This window comes from Pleurodeles waltl, chromosome 1_2, assembly GCF_031143425.1.
Source record: "Pleurodeles waltl isolate 20211129_DDA chromosome 1_2, aPleWal1.hap1.20221129, whole genome shotgun sequence".
Taxonomy (NCBI): Eukaryota; Metazoa; Chordata; class Amphibia; order Caudata; family Salamandridae; genus Pleurodeles; species Pleurodeles waltl.
Window position 1 is genome coordinate 599,410,856 of NC_090437.1, and position 14,189 is coordinate 599,425,044.

The 14,189-nt window shown below is 45.5% G+C and overlaps 1 protein-coding gene across 2 annotated transcripts in view; it reads left to right on the forward strand.

The window, feature by feature from the left end:
* MFSD8 (major facilitator superfamily domain containing 8) overlaps positions 1 to 14,189 on the forward strand; it is a 243,487-nt gene that overhangs the window by 40,242 nt on the left and 189,056 nt on the right. Inside the window, exon 3 of one of the 2 annotated variants that reach the window (XM_069242303.1) lies at positions 6,920 to 6,963. The exons of the other annotated variant lie outside the window; for it this stretch is intronic. Coding sequence (XP_069098404.1) covers positions 6,920 to 6,963 — 44 coding nt within the window. The remainder of the gene's footprint in view (positions 1 to 6,919; positions 6,964 to 14,189) is intronic. 2 annotated transcript variants of the gene reach the window in all.

Genomic DNA, 14,189 nt, shown 5'->3' on the forward strand with positions numbered 1-14,189 from the left:
TTACTTTTCAACACGTTGAAGACACTGCTGCACTCACCAGTGCACATTCTGCCACTCTGAGCTAAAACTGTTTTCAACCTAATTGCAGAGAGGATAGAGATGTGTTGTATGAAGTGCTCTCTGACCACAATAGGATAGCAATGCATTAGAATGAAGTCTAGTCCAAGGAAAAAGTTGGGAGGAAGCAAAGAGAAAGGTAGACGTGGAAGCTGGTGCTTCTTCCTCTTCTTGTTGGTGCGTTAAGTTAAATCCAAAAGGGCAGAGGCATACTGACAGTCACCTACGCACAAGGGAGAGGCAATAGACAACCGCTCACTTCCGCCTCACAATATTTTTATTGAGCTCTCAGCCACTGTATAAAATTGAGGTGAGTGCAGTTCTGCCATTGGAGTATATCCTACTGTGATGCACCTCATCAAATACCATGTTCCTAAAATGCTGAGATACTACAAATTAGTGAACAGTATACATGAGTGCACAAGGTAGGCTCCTCACCATTTTTGTACTCCCTTTGCTCACCACAGGCTTCTGAAAAACCTTGTTTATGAACAAGTAAGTAGTATTAGGACCTGGTTTTTCGGCGATTAACATTTTTCTCTGTAGAACCTCATGAAACAGGACATGATTAAACCTCCAGGCACATCCACAGTTGTTCAACACTGCTGCCCCATGCAGGGGCAGGGTCTGTAAACTATAGTGCACGCATCTTTGGAAAGGACCGATCTGCCAACTCCATTTTCTGTTAATTACATTTCATTGCATAGCAGCTGCTTCTTGTCTGTGAACGAGGGTCCTGAACGTTCCAGCAAGAGCATAGTCTTGCCCACTGTTGGTATACCTTGCGGTGAGAACTTCTGTTTTGGGTCATCCTCAAGAAAAAAAAGTTTATTTCTTTTATTCATTTTGTGTGATAACATTCATTTGTTGCAACTTGATAACACGGTTTAGGAAGTATTCCTACAACTCATGAAACCTTACCAGGGACCCACCTGAGGACTGGTAATAATTGAAATTTCACCACATTATGGAAATGTTGCAAGCTTGAAAGATAAAAGTGAAGTCCGGCAACACGTTGATCATTCTTGGACTGGGGAAAAATATGAAAAGCATGTTTAAAAGCTACCACAATGAGAATGCGTTCAGCATAATCAGTGATTCTGTGAGACGTTAAAGAAGGGATTGAGGCATAGTAACTTTGACCATTGTTAGATAGAACTTGGTTACTCAAAATAATACCCAGTGCCGAATTGTTAAATTGGTGCAAGCTCCTATCAGTGAAGTACTGTAGGAAGCTGGCTCCATATATACTATATCAAAATGAGATCTAGTGTGACAGAGTCCAGGGGTTCCCCAGAGGCTTGACAGAGGCAATAATAGATAATACTAATGCTCTATTTGTAGTAATGGGGTCGAGCAGTTAGGCTTATCAGAGGGTAGTGTTAAGTATTTGTTGTACACACACAAGCAATAGAAGAAACACACACTCAATGACTTAACTCCAGACCAATAGGATTTTATATAGAAAAATACATTTTTGTTACTTTTATTACTAGAACCACAAGACTCAGTTCAGAAGTAAATACTGTTGCAGGTAAGTACTTAGCACAGACATCAATGTAACTTTGTTTCACTTTACTCGAGTAAATAGTTTGTAAGAAAACATAGAATATCTATTTTAAAAGTGGACACTGCATTTTCAGAACAGTTCCTGGGGGAAGAAAATAAAGTACAGTTTGAGAGGTAAGTACACAACTTACAGTTCTAGTCGGGTTATAGGTAGTCCATAGTTGTGGGTTCAAGCCAACCCCAAACACCCACCACCAGCAACACGGGGCCGGCCGGGTGCAGAAGTCAAACTTGAGCAATTTTAACGTGGGCTCCTATGGAGACAGCGGGTACTCGGAATTCGGTCTGCCAGCAGGTAAGTACCCACGGCTCAGAGTGCAGACCGGGGGGGATTAGAGGAGCACTGGAGGGGTCCCAAGTAGGCACCAATCCCACGCCATCAGCAGCACTGGGGCGGCCGGGTGCAGGGTGCAAACAGGGCGTCAGGTTTCCAATTAACTTTTTTTCTTTAGACAGGGCCGCTATCCACAGGAGTTCTTGATCCTCTGTAATGCGGGCAGTCCTCTGGAGGTTTTTCAGAGGTCGCTGGACCTGCAGGATGCGTCGCCTTTCTTCTTCAGGTTCTTTGAAGCAGGAGACAGGCCAGTAGGGCTGGGGCCAAGTCAGTTGTTGTCTCCTTTCCTTCTCTGCTGGGGTTTCAGCTAAGCAGTCCTTCTTCTTCTTGTCAGGTCGTCAGGAACCTAACTAGCTTGGTTCAGGGAGCTCTTAAATACAATATTTATGGGCGTTTGTTTAGGGGTCAGAGGACAATAGCCAATGGCTACTGTCCCTGAGGGTGGCTACACCTTTCCTGTGCCCACTACCTTTGGGGAGGGGGCACATTCCTAACCCTATTGGTCCCTGTCCTCCAAACCAAAATGGAGGATTCTGCAAGGAGGGGGTCACTTCAGCCATGCACTCTTTAGGGGTAGTCCTGGCTGAGGTGATGACTCCTCCTTGTTTTTCCTAATTATCTCTCTGGATTTGCCGCCAAAAGTGGGGCTTTGTCCAGGGGCTGGGCATCTCCACTAGCTGGAGCGCCCTGGGGCATTGTAACACGAAGCCTGAGCCTTTGAGGCTCACCAGTAGGTGTTACAGTTCCTGTAGGGGGAGGTGTGAAGCACCTCCACCCAGTGTGGGCTTTGTTTCTTGCCCCAGACAGAACAAAGGCTCTCAGCCCAGGGGGTCAGAAACTCATCTCTCAGTGGCAGGCTGGCACAGACCAGTCAGTCCTGCACTGGAGGATTGGATAAAATACAGGGGGCATCTCAAAGATGCCAGTGTGGGTTTATTGATACATCCCTATATTCAGTGTAGCTATTATGGAACTGTGGAGTTCGTTTTGACAAACTCCCAGACCATATACTTAATATAGCCACACTGTACTTACAATGTCTAAGAATGGACTTAGACACTGTAGAAGCATATTGGTCATTCAGCTATGCCCTCACCTGTGGTATAGTGCACCCTACCTTAGGGCTTTAAGGACTGCTAGAGGGGTGACTTACCTATGCCACAGGCAGTGTTTTTTGTGCGTGGCACCCTGAGGGGGATGCCATGTCGACTTTGCCTTTTTCTCCCCACCAAGACACACAATCTGCAATGGCAGTGTGCATGTGTTAGGTGAGAGGTCCCTTAGGGTGGCACAACACATGCTGCAGCCCTTAGGGACCTTCCCTGATCACAGGGCCCTTGGTACCACTGGTAGTGTGTACAAGGGACTTATCTGTGTGCCAGGAGTGTGCCAATTGTGGAAACAATGGTACATTTTTAGTGAAAGAACACCAGTGCTGGGTCTTGGTTAGCAGGGTCCCAGCACACTCTCAGTCAAGTCAGCATCAATATCAGGCAAAAAGTTGGGGGGTAACTGCAACAAGAGCCATTTTCCTACAAGTACCTCCTCACACTTAAAGATTTCTTGTCCTGGGAAACAGTTTTTTTCAGGATGAGATGTATAGTGTTGTAGACCAAAATCTGTCCCTCATTCAGTGTCCCCCCAACTCAGCCCCCAAAAAAAGACTCCCAACACCACCCATTTACAAGTGAAGAAAAGCACCCATCTTCTTTAATACTTGAGAGCCATGGGGTACAGTAACTTGATTATCACCATGGAGCATGACTGAGGACGCATGCTATTTTGGGGTCTGTGACCATAGACCACACCTTCTATGGCTGGGCATCATCAGGGCCCAGCTTAAAGGGTACTTCATTCGAAGCCTTTTCATAAATACTGCTGTGTGTCCAGTGGCATTTGGAGGGATGTTAATAAAGCATGCAATGGATGTACCTGCTTAGATGGTAAAGCTTTAGGAAATTCCTAATATGTCCTGTAGAAGCTGAAGGGTATGAACATCATGGTAATAGTAGGGAGGTAGTTTCCCTCACCTAAAACCAGTCAATACTCTTTCATTTTTCTGCAATATGCAACCTTGAGATATGTAGCAGCTGACTGATCCTAATGCAGTAACTTTTAAAACGTTTTTTTACACCCTCCTGTAGGATTCGCTGACTCCCATATCAACATTGGCAAATATTCCCATAGTGCACATCTGCCCATGGCCATTCATACTGAGAGCTGGAAGAATGGAGGAAGTGAACCACAGCCTGGGCATAGATCCACATGACACCCCTCCTTGGGTTTGGGCACATGACTGTGGTATATTGAGAGTATAGGTCTCCCCTTCAATAAAACACTCATATCCTTAGCCAGGTTCTTGTAATTCCTGCACACAGGGTTGATATACTACCAGAGCATCTTTTGTTGCAGTATAGCGTCCACTGCCACCTTTGTGTACAGGAACTTAGCATCTTTGGGATTTGGTGGTTCTGCTGTCTTGGCATCGGGCAGCAGGAAAGAACACATAGCAGTCCTAAATTGCATATCAATACATGGGCACATGTGTGCATGTCCTCTACTGGCCTACCACTGATTCCTTCAGATCTCATTCGTGCACCCTGCCTGTGTCCCCTTGGATAGACTCTCTTTTCCCACCGATCCTTTTTGAGGAGTCTTGTGCATCTTTTAAGGGTCTTTCTCAACTGTCGTAGTTGATTTGGGTTGTCACCTTGGTGGCCATTCTTTGTGCTGTCTTCATGTACTTTGAAGCCTTCACTTTGAGAGTCAGTTGAGTTTTAGTGAAGAATCTGGTGGTGTGTCTTGAAGTGCAAGATGTTTTGTGTCACCTTGCACCCATTAAAAGTCGCTATTATTGACTGAGCTGTCAATTTCATTGGTTCTACCTTGTATCTTCTGTCAGCTTTTGTTACTTGCTGATATCTCTAGCGCACTGCCTCATAAGTGACTGCTGGTATGGTGATTGGCAGCATCCAACTGGGAATACAGGTTTGAGACTTTCGTCCCAGCATCAGTGTTGGGAGCGTTGTCCGGTGGAGCTGTGAGAAGTGTTGTGATAAGTATAGCTGATTTTGTGGGCATGTAGTTTAGTTCCACTTGCTGGAGTGCCTTCTTGTGGTCGACATGAACTGGTTGACCATTCTGTTGGCTTGTGGCCCTAGAGGCGTCATCTGATGGTGTTTGTAGTTTGTGTGTGTCAAATTGGGCAAACTTATGACTGTTGATTGGGACCCATTGTCAGTTTTGACGACCTCAGGGATTTCTTATGTTGCAAACATTTGCTGTAGAGCAGGGGTGACTGCACTTGAGCTGGTTGATGTTAGTGACTTGGTTAGTGGGTATTATGAGTATTTGTCGGTGATGATGAGTATGTATTTGCCTAATTGTTACAGGCCGAAGAAGTTGGTTGCTGTGTATTGCCGTACCTGCTGAGTGAGTGGATAATATCTGCAGGGGAATCCCCCATATAAGACTGCAACCTTGGAAAAATATGTTTGTAACAATGCTCTGGTAAATGAGTTATCTATCGAACGTCGATAACATGTGCAGGTTGGGTCTTATACTTACTGGCTGTAAAGTACTCCAGTCTAGGTCCACAAATAAAATACATATTGACATAATAGTGTTGCAACATGGACAACAGAAGTTAGAAGATAATAGCTGAATTGCTTTTCAAGTCGATCACTAAGTTGTTGATGGCCGTTTCGTGTATATTTCTGGAGACAAGCCGGCGAATATGCAATGTGTTTCTTCATTGCGTTCCACTATTTTTTTTATTAATCTAGAAAGGAAAGCTTCAGAAGTAAGCGATAAACGGTGAGAAGATTTTTTTGTTCTCCTAGTCTTTAATGAGTTGAGCAGACAGCAAACATTCCTATTGAACTGAAAACCGTTCTTTCTGGTCACACCAAATAACGGATCCCTGATTTGGTGAGAAGAATAAAATCTAAAATTAAGACTTTTGGGCGGAATGTGTCCAGAATTTGCCAATTTCCATGAAAATGAGTCACATGGTGCCAAAATTGTACCTAACTCCTCAAATTAATCATGACTACAGAGTCTGTCATTGACTCTAATATGTAATATAATATACACAATATAAACGAATGCGATCAGGGCAACAAGATGTATACAATACTGTAGCGTCTTTTGAATAGTTATGGATTTTCAACATTTTGGCACATAATACATCACCTGCTGCATAATTTGCATATTTTAACCCTCCCTCCCCAAAATCTAGCCCAAACGGATCAAAAGTTATTAAAAACGCAACATGTGTCACGGTGCATTGGAAGCCTCTTCTCAAAAGTACTAAACTTCTACTAATGAGATCGAACCTTTGCATAGACAATGTTAACATGTGTAAAAAAACAAAATAATGCAGTGATACTGCCACAAAATGTACTTCTGCATAATTTGCCCTTTCTTGCTGCGCAATTTAGTCAACTTTGCAGCATAATTTGATCCTCCCCTGTCACATAATTCCAGTGGCCCTCATATGAAGATTTCACAGAGCAAAAAATATATTTCCACTACAGCATTTCAGCTTCCTTCATTTTCAGGCAATATACTTTTGTTTTCCCGGTGATTAGTGAGCTGTTTGGTCTCTTATCTTTCAGTGTCTTGAAAAAATATACTTGTAATACTGAACAGCTCACATGGACAGTCTGGTCTTATATTGTCATTAAGGTGTTCTGATGACATTTTAAACCACTACACTGAGAGGTTAGTGAATCCCACAAGTTTCCACGAGAAGGCATCATGTCTACCCGCTATGTATTTTTCTGGTTCAGGCTTATTGTAGTGTCGTTAGGATACAAACAATATATTTTTTCAAACCCTAATGATATCCTTTAAGTGGTATATGGAAACATTTGTATTTTTACCACTGCATTTCTTTTATGCTGTTAACCTGCATTGTTCTATTGACTGCCTATATTGTCTTTTCTCCCTCAACAGGGTTTTCAATTGTGATTACATCTATTTGGCCATACCTCCACAAGGTTTGTATAGTTTAAACTTATGTCATTCTGTAAAGGTAAAACTATCTATATTTTGATCTGTGCAGATGCCACTGGAAGCATTTAAATATTTTAAGGCTATAGGTGTGGAAATTAGTCAATTATTACTGTCTTCATTTCTTTCTTGCTTAGGAAGACAGACTCATAGATCAGTTGTTCTATGCATTTTTGTTTGTTAATTCTGCAGCAATTGTTCTGTATTTATGTATGCTTTTAGTGTTCCAGAGCACAATGAAGCAGCTATAAGGCAGTAGTTTGAATTAGATGAACATTTAAACAAACAACTTTGAGGCCAAAGCTGTCGGCACATTGTTAATAAGAAAGGGGTTGTTATCCTTCCCTCGTTGAGGGGTCCTTCCAGGATTTACTGTCCCCAGTTTGTCTCTCCTACCATATTTTTTTGATAAACAACTTTTATTAAGATTTCAATGAAAAGGACAGTAGTGGCACTTACTACACTGGGAAGCATCTTTACTACAAGTTCAGTCAAGCATTTCACTGTTATAACCATCCGGGAATAATCATATATCAACATTCTTGATCCAAGAGAATTCCGGGCTCACAAGACCTATGGGAGCTGTCCCAGTCACCTCCTCCATATTCGATCATGTTTAAGTGGACAGCCCCTGACCTCATAGACCGGCTGTTCTTGCCACGCACACCAGTCCACACCTTGGCACCAGTCAGAAAGGGAGGGAGGCACGGATGCTTTCCAGCGCACTCATGTTCCTTTTAGCAACCATCAAGGCTGTTCCTAGAAAAGTGCGATCTAATCTTGTGCCCCCCACTGTATCTAGGACCCCAAGCAGGACCACCAAGGGGGATCTCCGACCCCACTACCTCAGAGAGTTTGTCCAGTACTGCAGACCAAAATCTCTGAATCTGAGGGCATTGCCAGATCATGTGGTAGAAATTGGCTGGGGAGGCTCCACAATGAGGACATGTTGGGTCCGGGAGAAGCTCTGCATGGTATAACCTAGACTGGGAGAGATAGACTCCAAATAGATAATATATTTGTACCATACACAGTCTAGAAGATATGGTTATAGTTATGGGTGCCATCAAGGCATCTCTCCAATCTTCGTCTTCAATAGGGCTCACCCAGTGCTCCCAGCAACTTCTAAGATGTTCCAGGCTACCAGGGGGATTGATGATTAGTGCTTTATAGATCTAAGAGATACCCACCTTTCCCAATGCTCCCATTAGGAGTGTTGCCTCTAATGAGCTGAACTCTGGGAGTGCATCTGTGCCAAAGGTGTGTGAGTGAAGGGCGTGCCTCAACTGGAGATACTTGTAAGATTGGGGATATGTTTGCTTGTAGGTGGTTTGAAGTTCTTGAAAAAGCGCACAAATGCGTCCCTGTCCAGGCATCACCCAGTCGGGAAATACAGATCAAGTCTCATCTTTCAAATCCCTTTAGCATCGCCACCTCCTGTAACCAGGTACCATGGCAAATGGGTGTTTGTTGGATAAGGGTGTTGGCCCACCCGGTGTGGTGCAAAAGCCGCCCTCCAAGCCATAAAGTCCATTTTAGTCACCAGGACAGTGCTGGTAGGAATTGGGGAGCCATAAAGAAGGTCTTGTATCTAAGGAGAAGCAAGTTGAGCGAGTTCAAGAAGATAGGTAGGCTCTGTCCGCTACCCGTTGAACCAGTCATGTATTATAAGGCGGCGGGAGGCCAGGTAATAAAGATGAAGATTTGTCATTCCTAGCCTTCCTTTGTATGGGCCATGCTGACAAGGTTGGAACACGATGTGATGTCAAAATCCATTCCACTGGAATGAGGATGCCGTTTTGTCCATGGCCTGGATCCAGGTTTGTGGGAGAAGAAAAGGTATGCTCTGAAAGATGTATAGAAACCACGGAAGGATCATCATTTTAAATAGGGCAGGGTTTACCTCTTGGCCAGGTCAGCATTCGCCTTCCGCGTCAATGGTGTGATATTTAATGACCAAGCAAGGTCAGGGAAAAGCGCCACCCAAATGCCTAAGTATTTAAAACTCATCTGGCGAATGGGCACGACTTCTTGCTAATCAAAGAAGTCCTGGGATGGTGCAGGAGGAGCCAAGACCGTTTTGGAGGAGTTCATTCAAAGACCAGAGGCTTCCTCAAAGTACTGAAGAAGTTAGAAAAAGCAGGGGCTACTTGTGGTAGGGCCTGCTAAGTAGAGGAGGACATTGTCCGCACATAAGACTATGCGGTCCACGCTTTCCCAGTCCCATCTCCATCCATGGATCAGAGGATCGCCTCTGACCAGTTGTGCTAATGGCTCAATTGCCAAAGCAAAAAGGATGAGGGAGAGGGGCTAGCCCTGATAGGTACCCCTCTGAATGAGGAACATCTGTGAGAGAGTTCCACTGACCAGGACTCTGGCTGTGGGGTTAGTGTACAGAGCCTGAACCATCCTACAGAAACGGGGACCAGCTCCTACCCACCGCAACACCAGCTGTAGATATATCATGTCAAACACCTTCTCAAAGTCTATTAAAAACACAGCCAGATCGGAAGGCAGGCGATAACGGTGGGCCAGGTCCACTTGAAGGTGACGTATGCAATGTCTCGTACCTCGGTTTGGAATAAACCTGTAGTGGTCTGGGTGGATCAAGATGTGGAGCATTTTTTGAGGTGGGTCGCCAATACCGTAGCGTCTATCTTTACTTCCCCATTGATGAGTGAAATTGGATGGTAGTCAGCTCAAGATGTAGAAGGGGGATGGGATTTTGGAATTGCCACTATAGTCACCCTCTCCTACCATATTTACCTTAAGTTAATAAGTGAATTAAGTTATGCTTAAGTAATGTTCTGAAATGTATAATTCTCAAAGTTGTACCTGCATGGTTTAAACAGTAGTGTATTTTAGGAATTCGTCAAGGTGTCAAGGTTGCAGTATAACAAGGAGGTAACTCTTGTTGAAAAGAAAAATAGATCAGTGAAAATGCGCTAGCATAATCTAGCTTGGACTAAGAGAAAGCGGTCTGCAAAAGTGTTGCAAAGGTTGCCACAAAACATTTCATTAACATTCAGTGAATCTAATGCAACTAAATAAATCTGCACAATACAGAGCCCAGCCAAATTAAAAATATCCTTGCACATCCTAACAGCGTACTGACTATTTTCTATTTTCTTTTTCTTCTTAAAATGATAATTCAAGTCTGTTATGCAGCACTGTTACCTTCAATAATCTTCAAAATCCTGCTTCAGCCTGATGCTAAGCAACCCTTTGATCTTTTACATAACACCTGTTAATCTTGAAACCTCATATGCAGTGGTATTATTCCTCTAGCTAGATCTATGTAAGAACACAATAAATCTTAGTCTCAACAAGTACAATAATCAGCAATGCATGTGAGTGGATATTATAGTTCTGCCTTGTAAAGGCTCTTTGCAAGCCATTGTGTAGTATTGAGCTCAACATTGATAATAAGTCATTTTTCTACAAAGAGTCTCTAAGCTCAGAGTTTAACTTGCTGGCTTGTTCTCCTTTCAAGAGTGTGATGGGTGACCTCCTTTGGTGTATGGCACATGCCCGTTGAATAGAGACTGGGATCCTCTCTGGGCCACTGAATTGCATAGATGGATTGGAAAGGATAGTTTTAAAGTCTTTCTTTAAGCTGCAGCAGTCTGCATCATTCAGGAAGATAAATGGGTGATGGTAGTCACTCCACAGCTGGTCAAGGAGGTCCTATAGCCCCTAAGGCACTTTTTTGCTTGTCTTTCAAAAGGTTGAAGTTAGGCTCCTGTTCTGCAATGTGATCAATTGACAGCAGCAAGCTGTCCTGCTAGGAGAGGATTTAGAGGGTCTGTAAGTCAAAATTGCAGATCAAGAAATCTTTGTAACACTTAAGATATTATTGATTAAAATTTCTGAAAATGATCCACAGGACAAATAGGACACATAGCACTTAAGTGGGTCCTTAACTAGAAAAGCCAAGCAACCTCCTGCCGGTCATCACAATGGGATTCAAAAAGGACATAGTTGGGAGGATTGAGGGCACGGAGGGAAACAACAGAGTGGTATGTAGACCATGTTGCTGTCTAATGTGTATCCTGGGTACCTTTTTAGGGCGGATCTGTAAATTCTTGATGCAGCCTACTCTAGAAACGTTGAGGCCTTTGGAATGAGAATGCAAAGAGATTATGGGGGTTATTACAACTTTGGAGGAGGTGTTAATCGGTCCCAAATGTGACGGATATACCACCAGCCGTATTACGAGTTCCATAGGATATAATGGACTCGTAATACGGCTGGTGGTATATCCGTCACTTTACCGTCACTTTTGGGACGGATTAACACCTCCTCCAAAGTTGTAATAACCCCCACTGTCTCTCTTCATGTATCGGGATGGGAAAGAAGACAGAACAGAGGTCTACCACTGTGCAGGCACTCGCAGGAATGAAAGAAAGACCAGTGGCTTGGTTGGAGACGACAGGGAAGCTTAATAGAATCACATCATTAATTGCTCTAAGGTCTTGGATAACCCTGTACACATTTCTGTTCTCTACCTGGCGTATCAGAAAAATTGAGGTGTTACATTGACTAATAGGCACTAAGGCCCTCATTACGACTTTGGTGGTGTTCGGGCAAGTCCGGCATGCGAAATGCCGCCTCCATACTGCCAGTGGTGGTGGTACAGCGACCGCCGTATTACGAGTCACAAAGAATAAACTGCCAAAATCCAGCCACAAAACCAACTCCGCCAGGCTGACCAACAGCGAAGGAGTGACTGTCCAACTGCCGGCCCTGCCACGCCGACGCCATTCCGACTGCCCTTTTATGAGCCACAGCGGCAAACCATTGGCGGTTTGCACCATGGTGGTACAAAAAGGCACCGCCAATAGTAGCCAACACCACATTGGTCAGTTTGAATACCCCACACCTGAAACACATACACACACCTGCTCACTGTACTATATTACACACACCCACCCACAATCCCTTGCAACTCCCACAACCAGCCACAGAGACACAAGCCACAAAGCACATCCCATACACTACAAACACCTTCACATTGCACACTTTGCACACACCACCACCTCAACCCACCAGCACCCACATCCAAACACCCCCACACCACAAATCATCCCTCACTGCGCCCTACCCGCACAGCACACCCTCCCCCCCAACAACATGTCACGCCAGAAGCACTGACGGTTCACAGACAATGAGTTGCGGGTCATGGTGGATGAGATCGTCAGAGTAGAGCCACAACTGATGGGAGCCCAGGTCCAGCAAACATCATTGGCCAGGGAAACAGGGTTATGGCATAGGATTGTCGACAGAGTCAACTCAGTCGGCACCTATCCACGCACAAGGGAGGATATCAGGAAGAGGTGGAATGACCTTAGGGAGAAGGTCCATTCTATGGTGTCCGGGCACTAGATCGCCTTGAACAAGACTGGTGGTGGGTCCCACCTCCTCCACTTGAGTTAACATCCTGGGAGGAGAAGGTCTTGGATACTATGCATCCGGACGGCCTTACTGGTATCATCAGAGGTCTCGCATCTCTAGGATTTGGCTGTCTAACAATTTTCTGGAGGTTGTCGCTGAGACTCATTGGTCTATAATTTGAGGGGCAACTGGCGTCCCCTTTTTTGTAGATTGGAAGACACCAACCACTCCTTTCCAGCATGCCTTCCAACCCCCCACCACTCCCCAATCCACCCATCCTACACTACTGCACCCCTAATCATCCCCAATCACCCCACACCCCTGCATGCCACACCACCCCTCTTCCACCGCCCCACACACTCCTCCCCCAATGCACGGATAACAATCAGTGTGAAGAACCACAACTCCCACAATGCATTTCTCCCCACACAACAAAAAATCACAGTCCCACTTCACAGTGGAACACCAGCATGGACAACCATACCACAGCCCACACCTACTGGTTGCTACAACAGCATCCCAACACATGGCAATGACTGCAATGCCAACCACCATCCTCAACCCACCATGGCTCAATCCCCATACCCAAATCAATGTCTGCAGTGCTGCAACACCTCAGTCAGCCCTTCTTCCCCAAACCTGTGCCCCAGGGACCTCTCAATCAGAAGTGTGCCTCACAGTACAGGGGCCAGAGTCAAGGGCACACACCCCAGACAAGGAAGGGCCTAGTGCTACTGGGAGTGGGCACACTCTACCAGGGGCACAGGGGCTAGGGTTAGTGGGAGGGGATCTGTGGTCCAAGGGACTGGGCATCCACAACACCAGACTGGCCAGGAGGCCCTCACCCAAGTCCTGGGTGCATACCACCAAACCTAGGACACCATGGCCCAGATCTTTGCCACCGTGCAGGAGAACCAGAGACTGCAGAGGGAACTCCATCATGAGGCCATGCAGCAGTGGCAGACCCACAGTACCACCATGGCCTGCATAGCAGGGGTGCTGAAGGAACTCACCACTATCCTGCGTGAGTCTACCTCCCTTTAGATGGCCCTTTCCAGTAGCCACATCCCATCAGAGCCCTCCATGTCAGTGGCAGCTAGTGGAATGGAGGCCCTGCCACAGGACCCGCAGGGCACCAGCACCCCTCCTCCTGTAGCTGAGGAGCCCCCACACAAGCGAGGACGTCCAACCATACATCCTGCCGGAATTGATAACAGGACCACCGCCAGGAAGTGACCCTCTCCTGAACATTCTCCCTTGTGTGTCACTGAGACACCCTGTTGACTGCCCACTATCATCTCTCTGTTGTCCCATGGCCACCATACTGAACTTCGACTACCCACAGCTGGCCTAAGTACTCTGATGATCCTCCTCGCCATGACCCCACTCATCTCTCCTTGAACTTGTTCCTCCCAAATAAACACCATTGAGCACAGTTACTGCCTACGTCTTTAATTGTCATGAGTACGAAAGATACTGCCATTACATGTGCAACAGTCAACCCATTGTACTGCCAATGTATGTGAGAGTGACAGAAGAGGGAGCAAGATGCAGCAAGGATTACAGTGGAGCAGGCAGTGGCTGGAGACGTGTCAAGGGAGGCAACAGGTGAGGCAGGGACCAGAGTGCACCACAACAATGTGCTGAAAGTAGAACAAGACAGGGACATCAATCACTATAGGAGTCTGTTAGAAATGGGGTTTTTGGTTCGCAGTCAGGTTACCCTCTGTCCAAGCAAGAACCCTCACTCTAGTCAGGGTAAGTCACACACAATCCAAATTAACCTGTGCCCACCCTCTGGTAGCTTGGCACGAGCAGT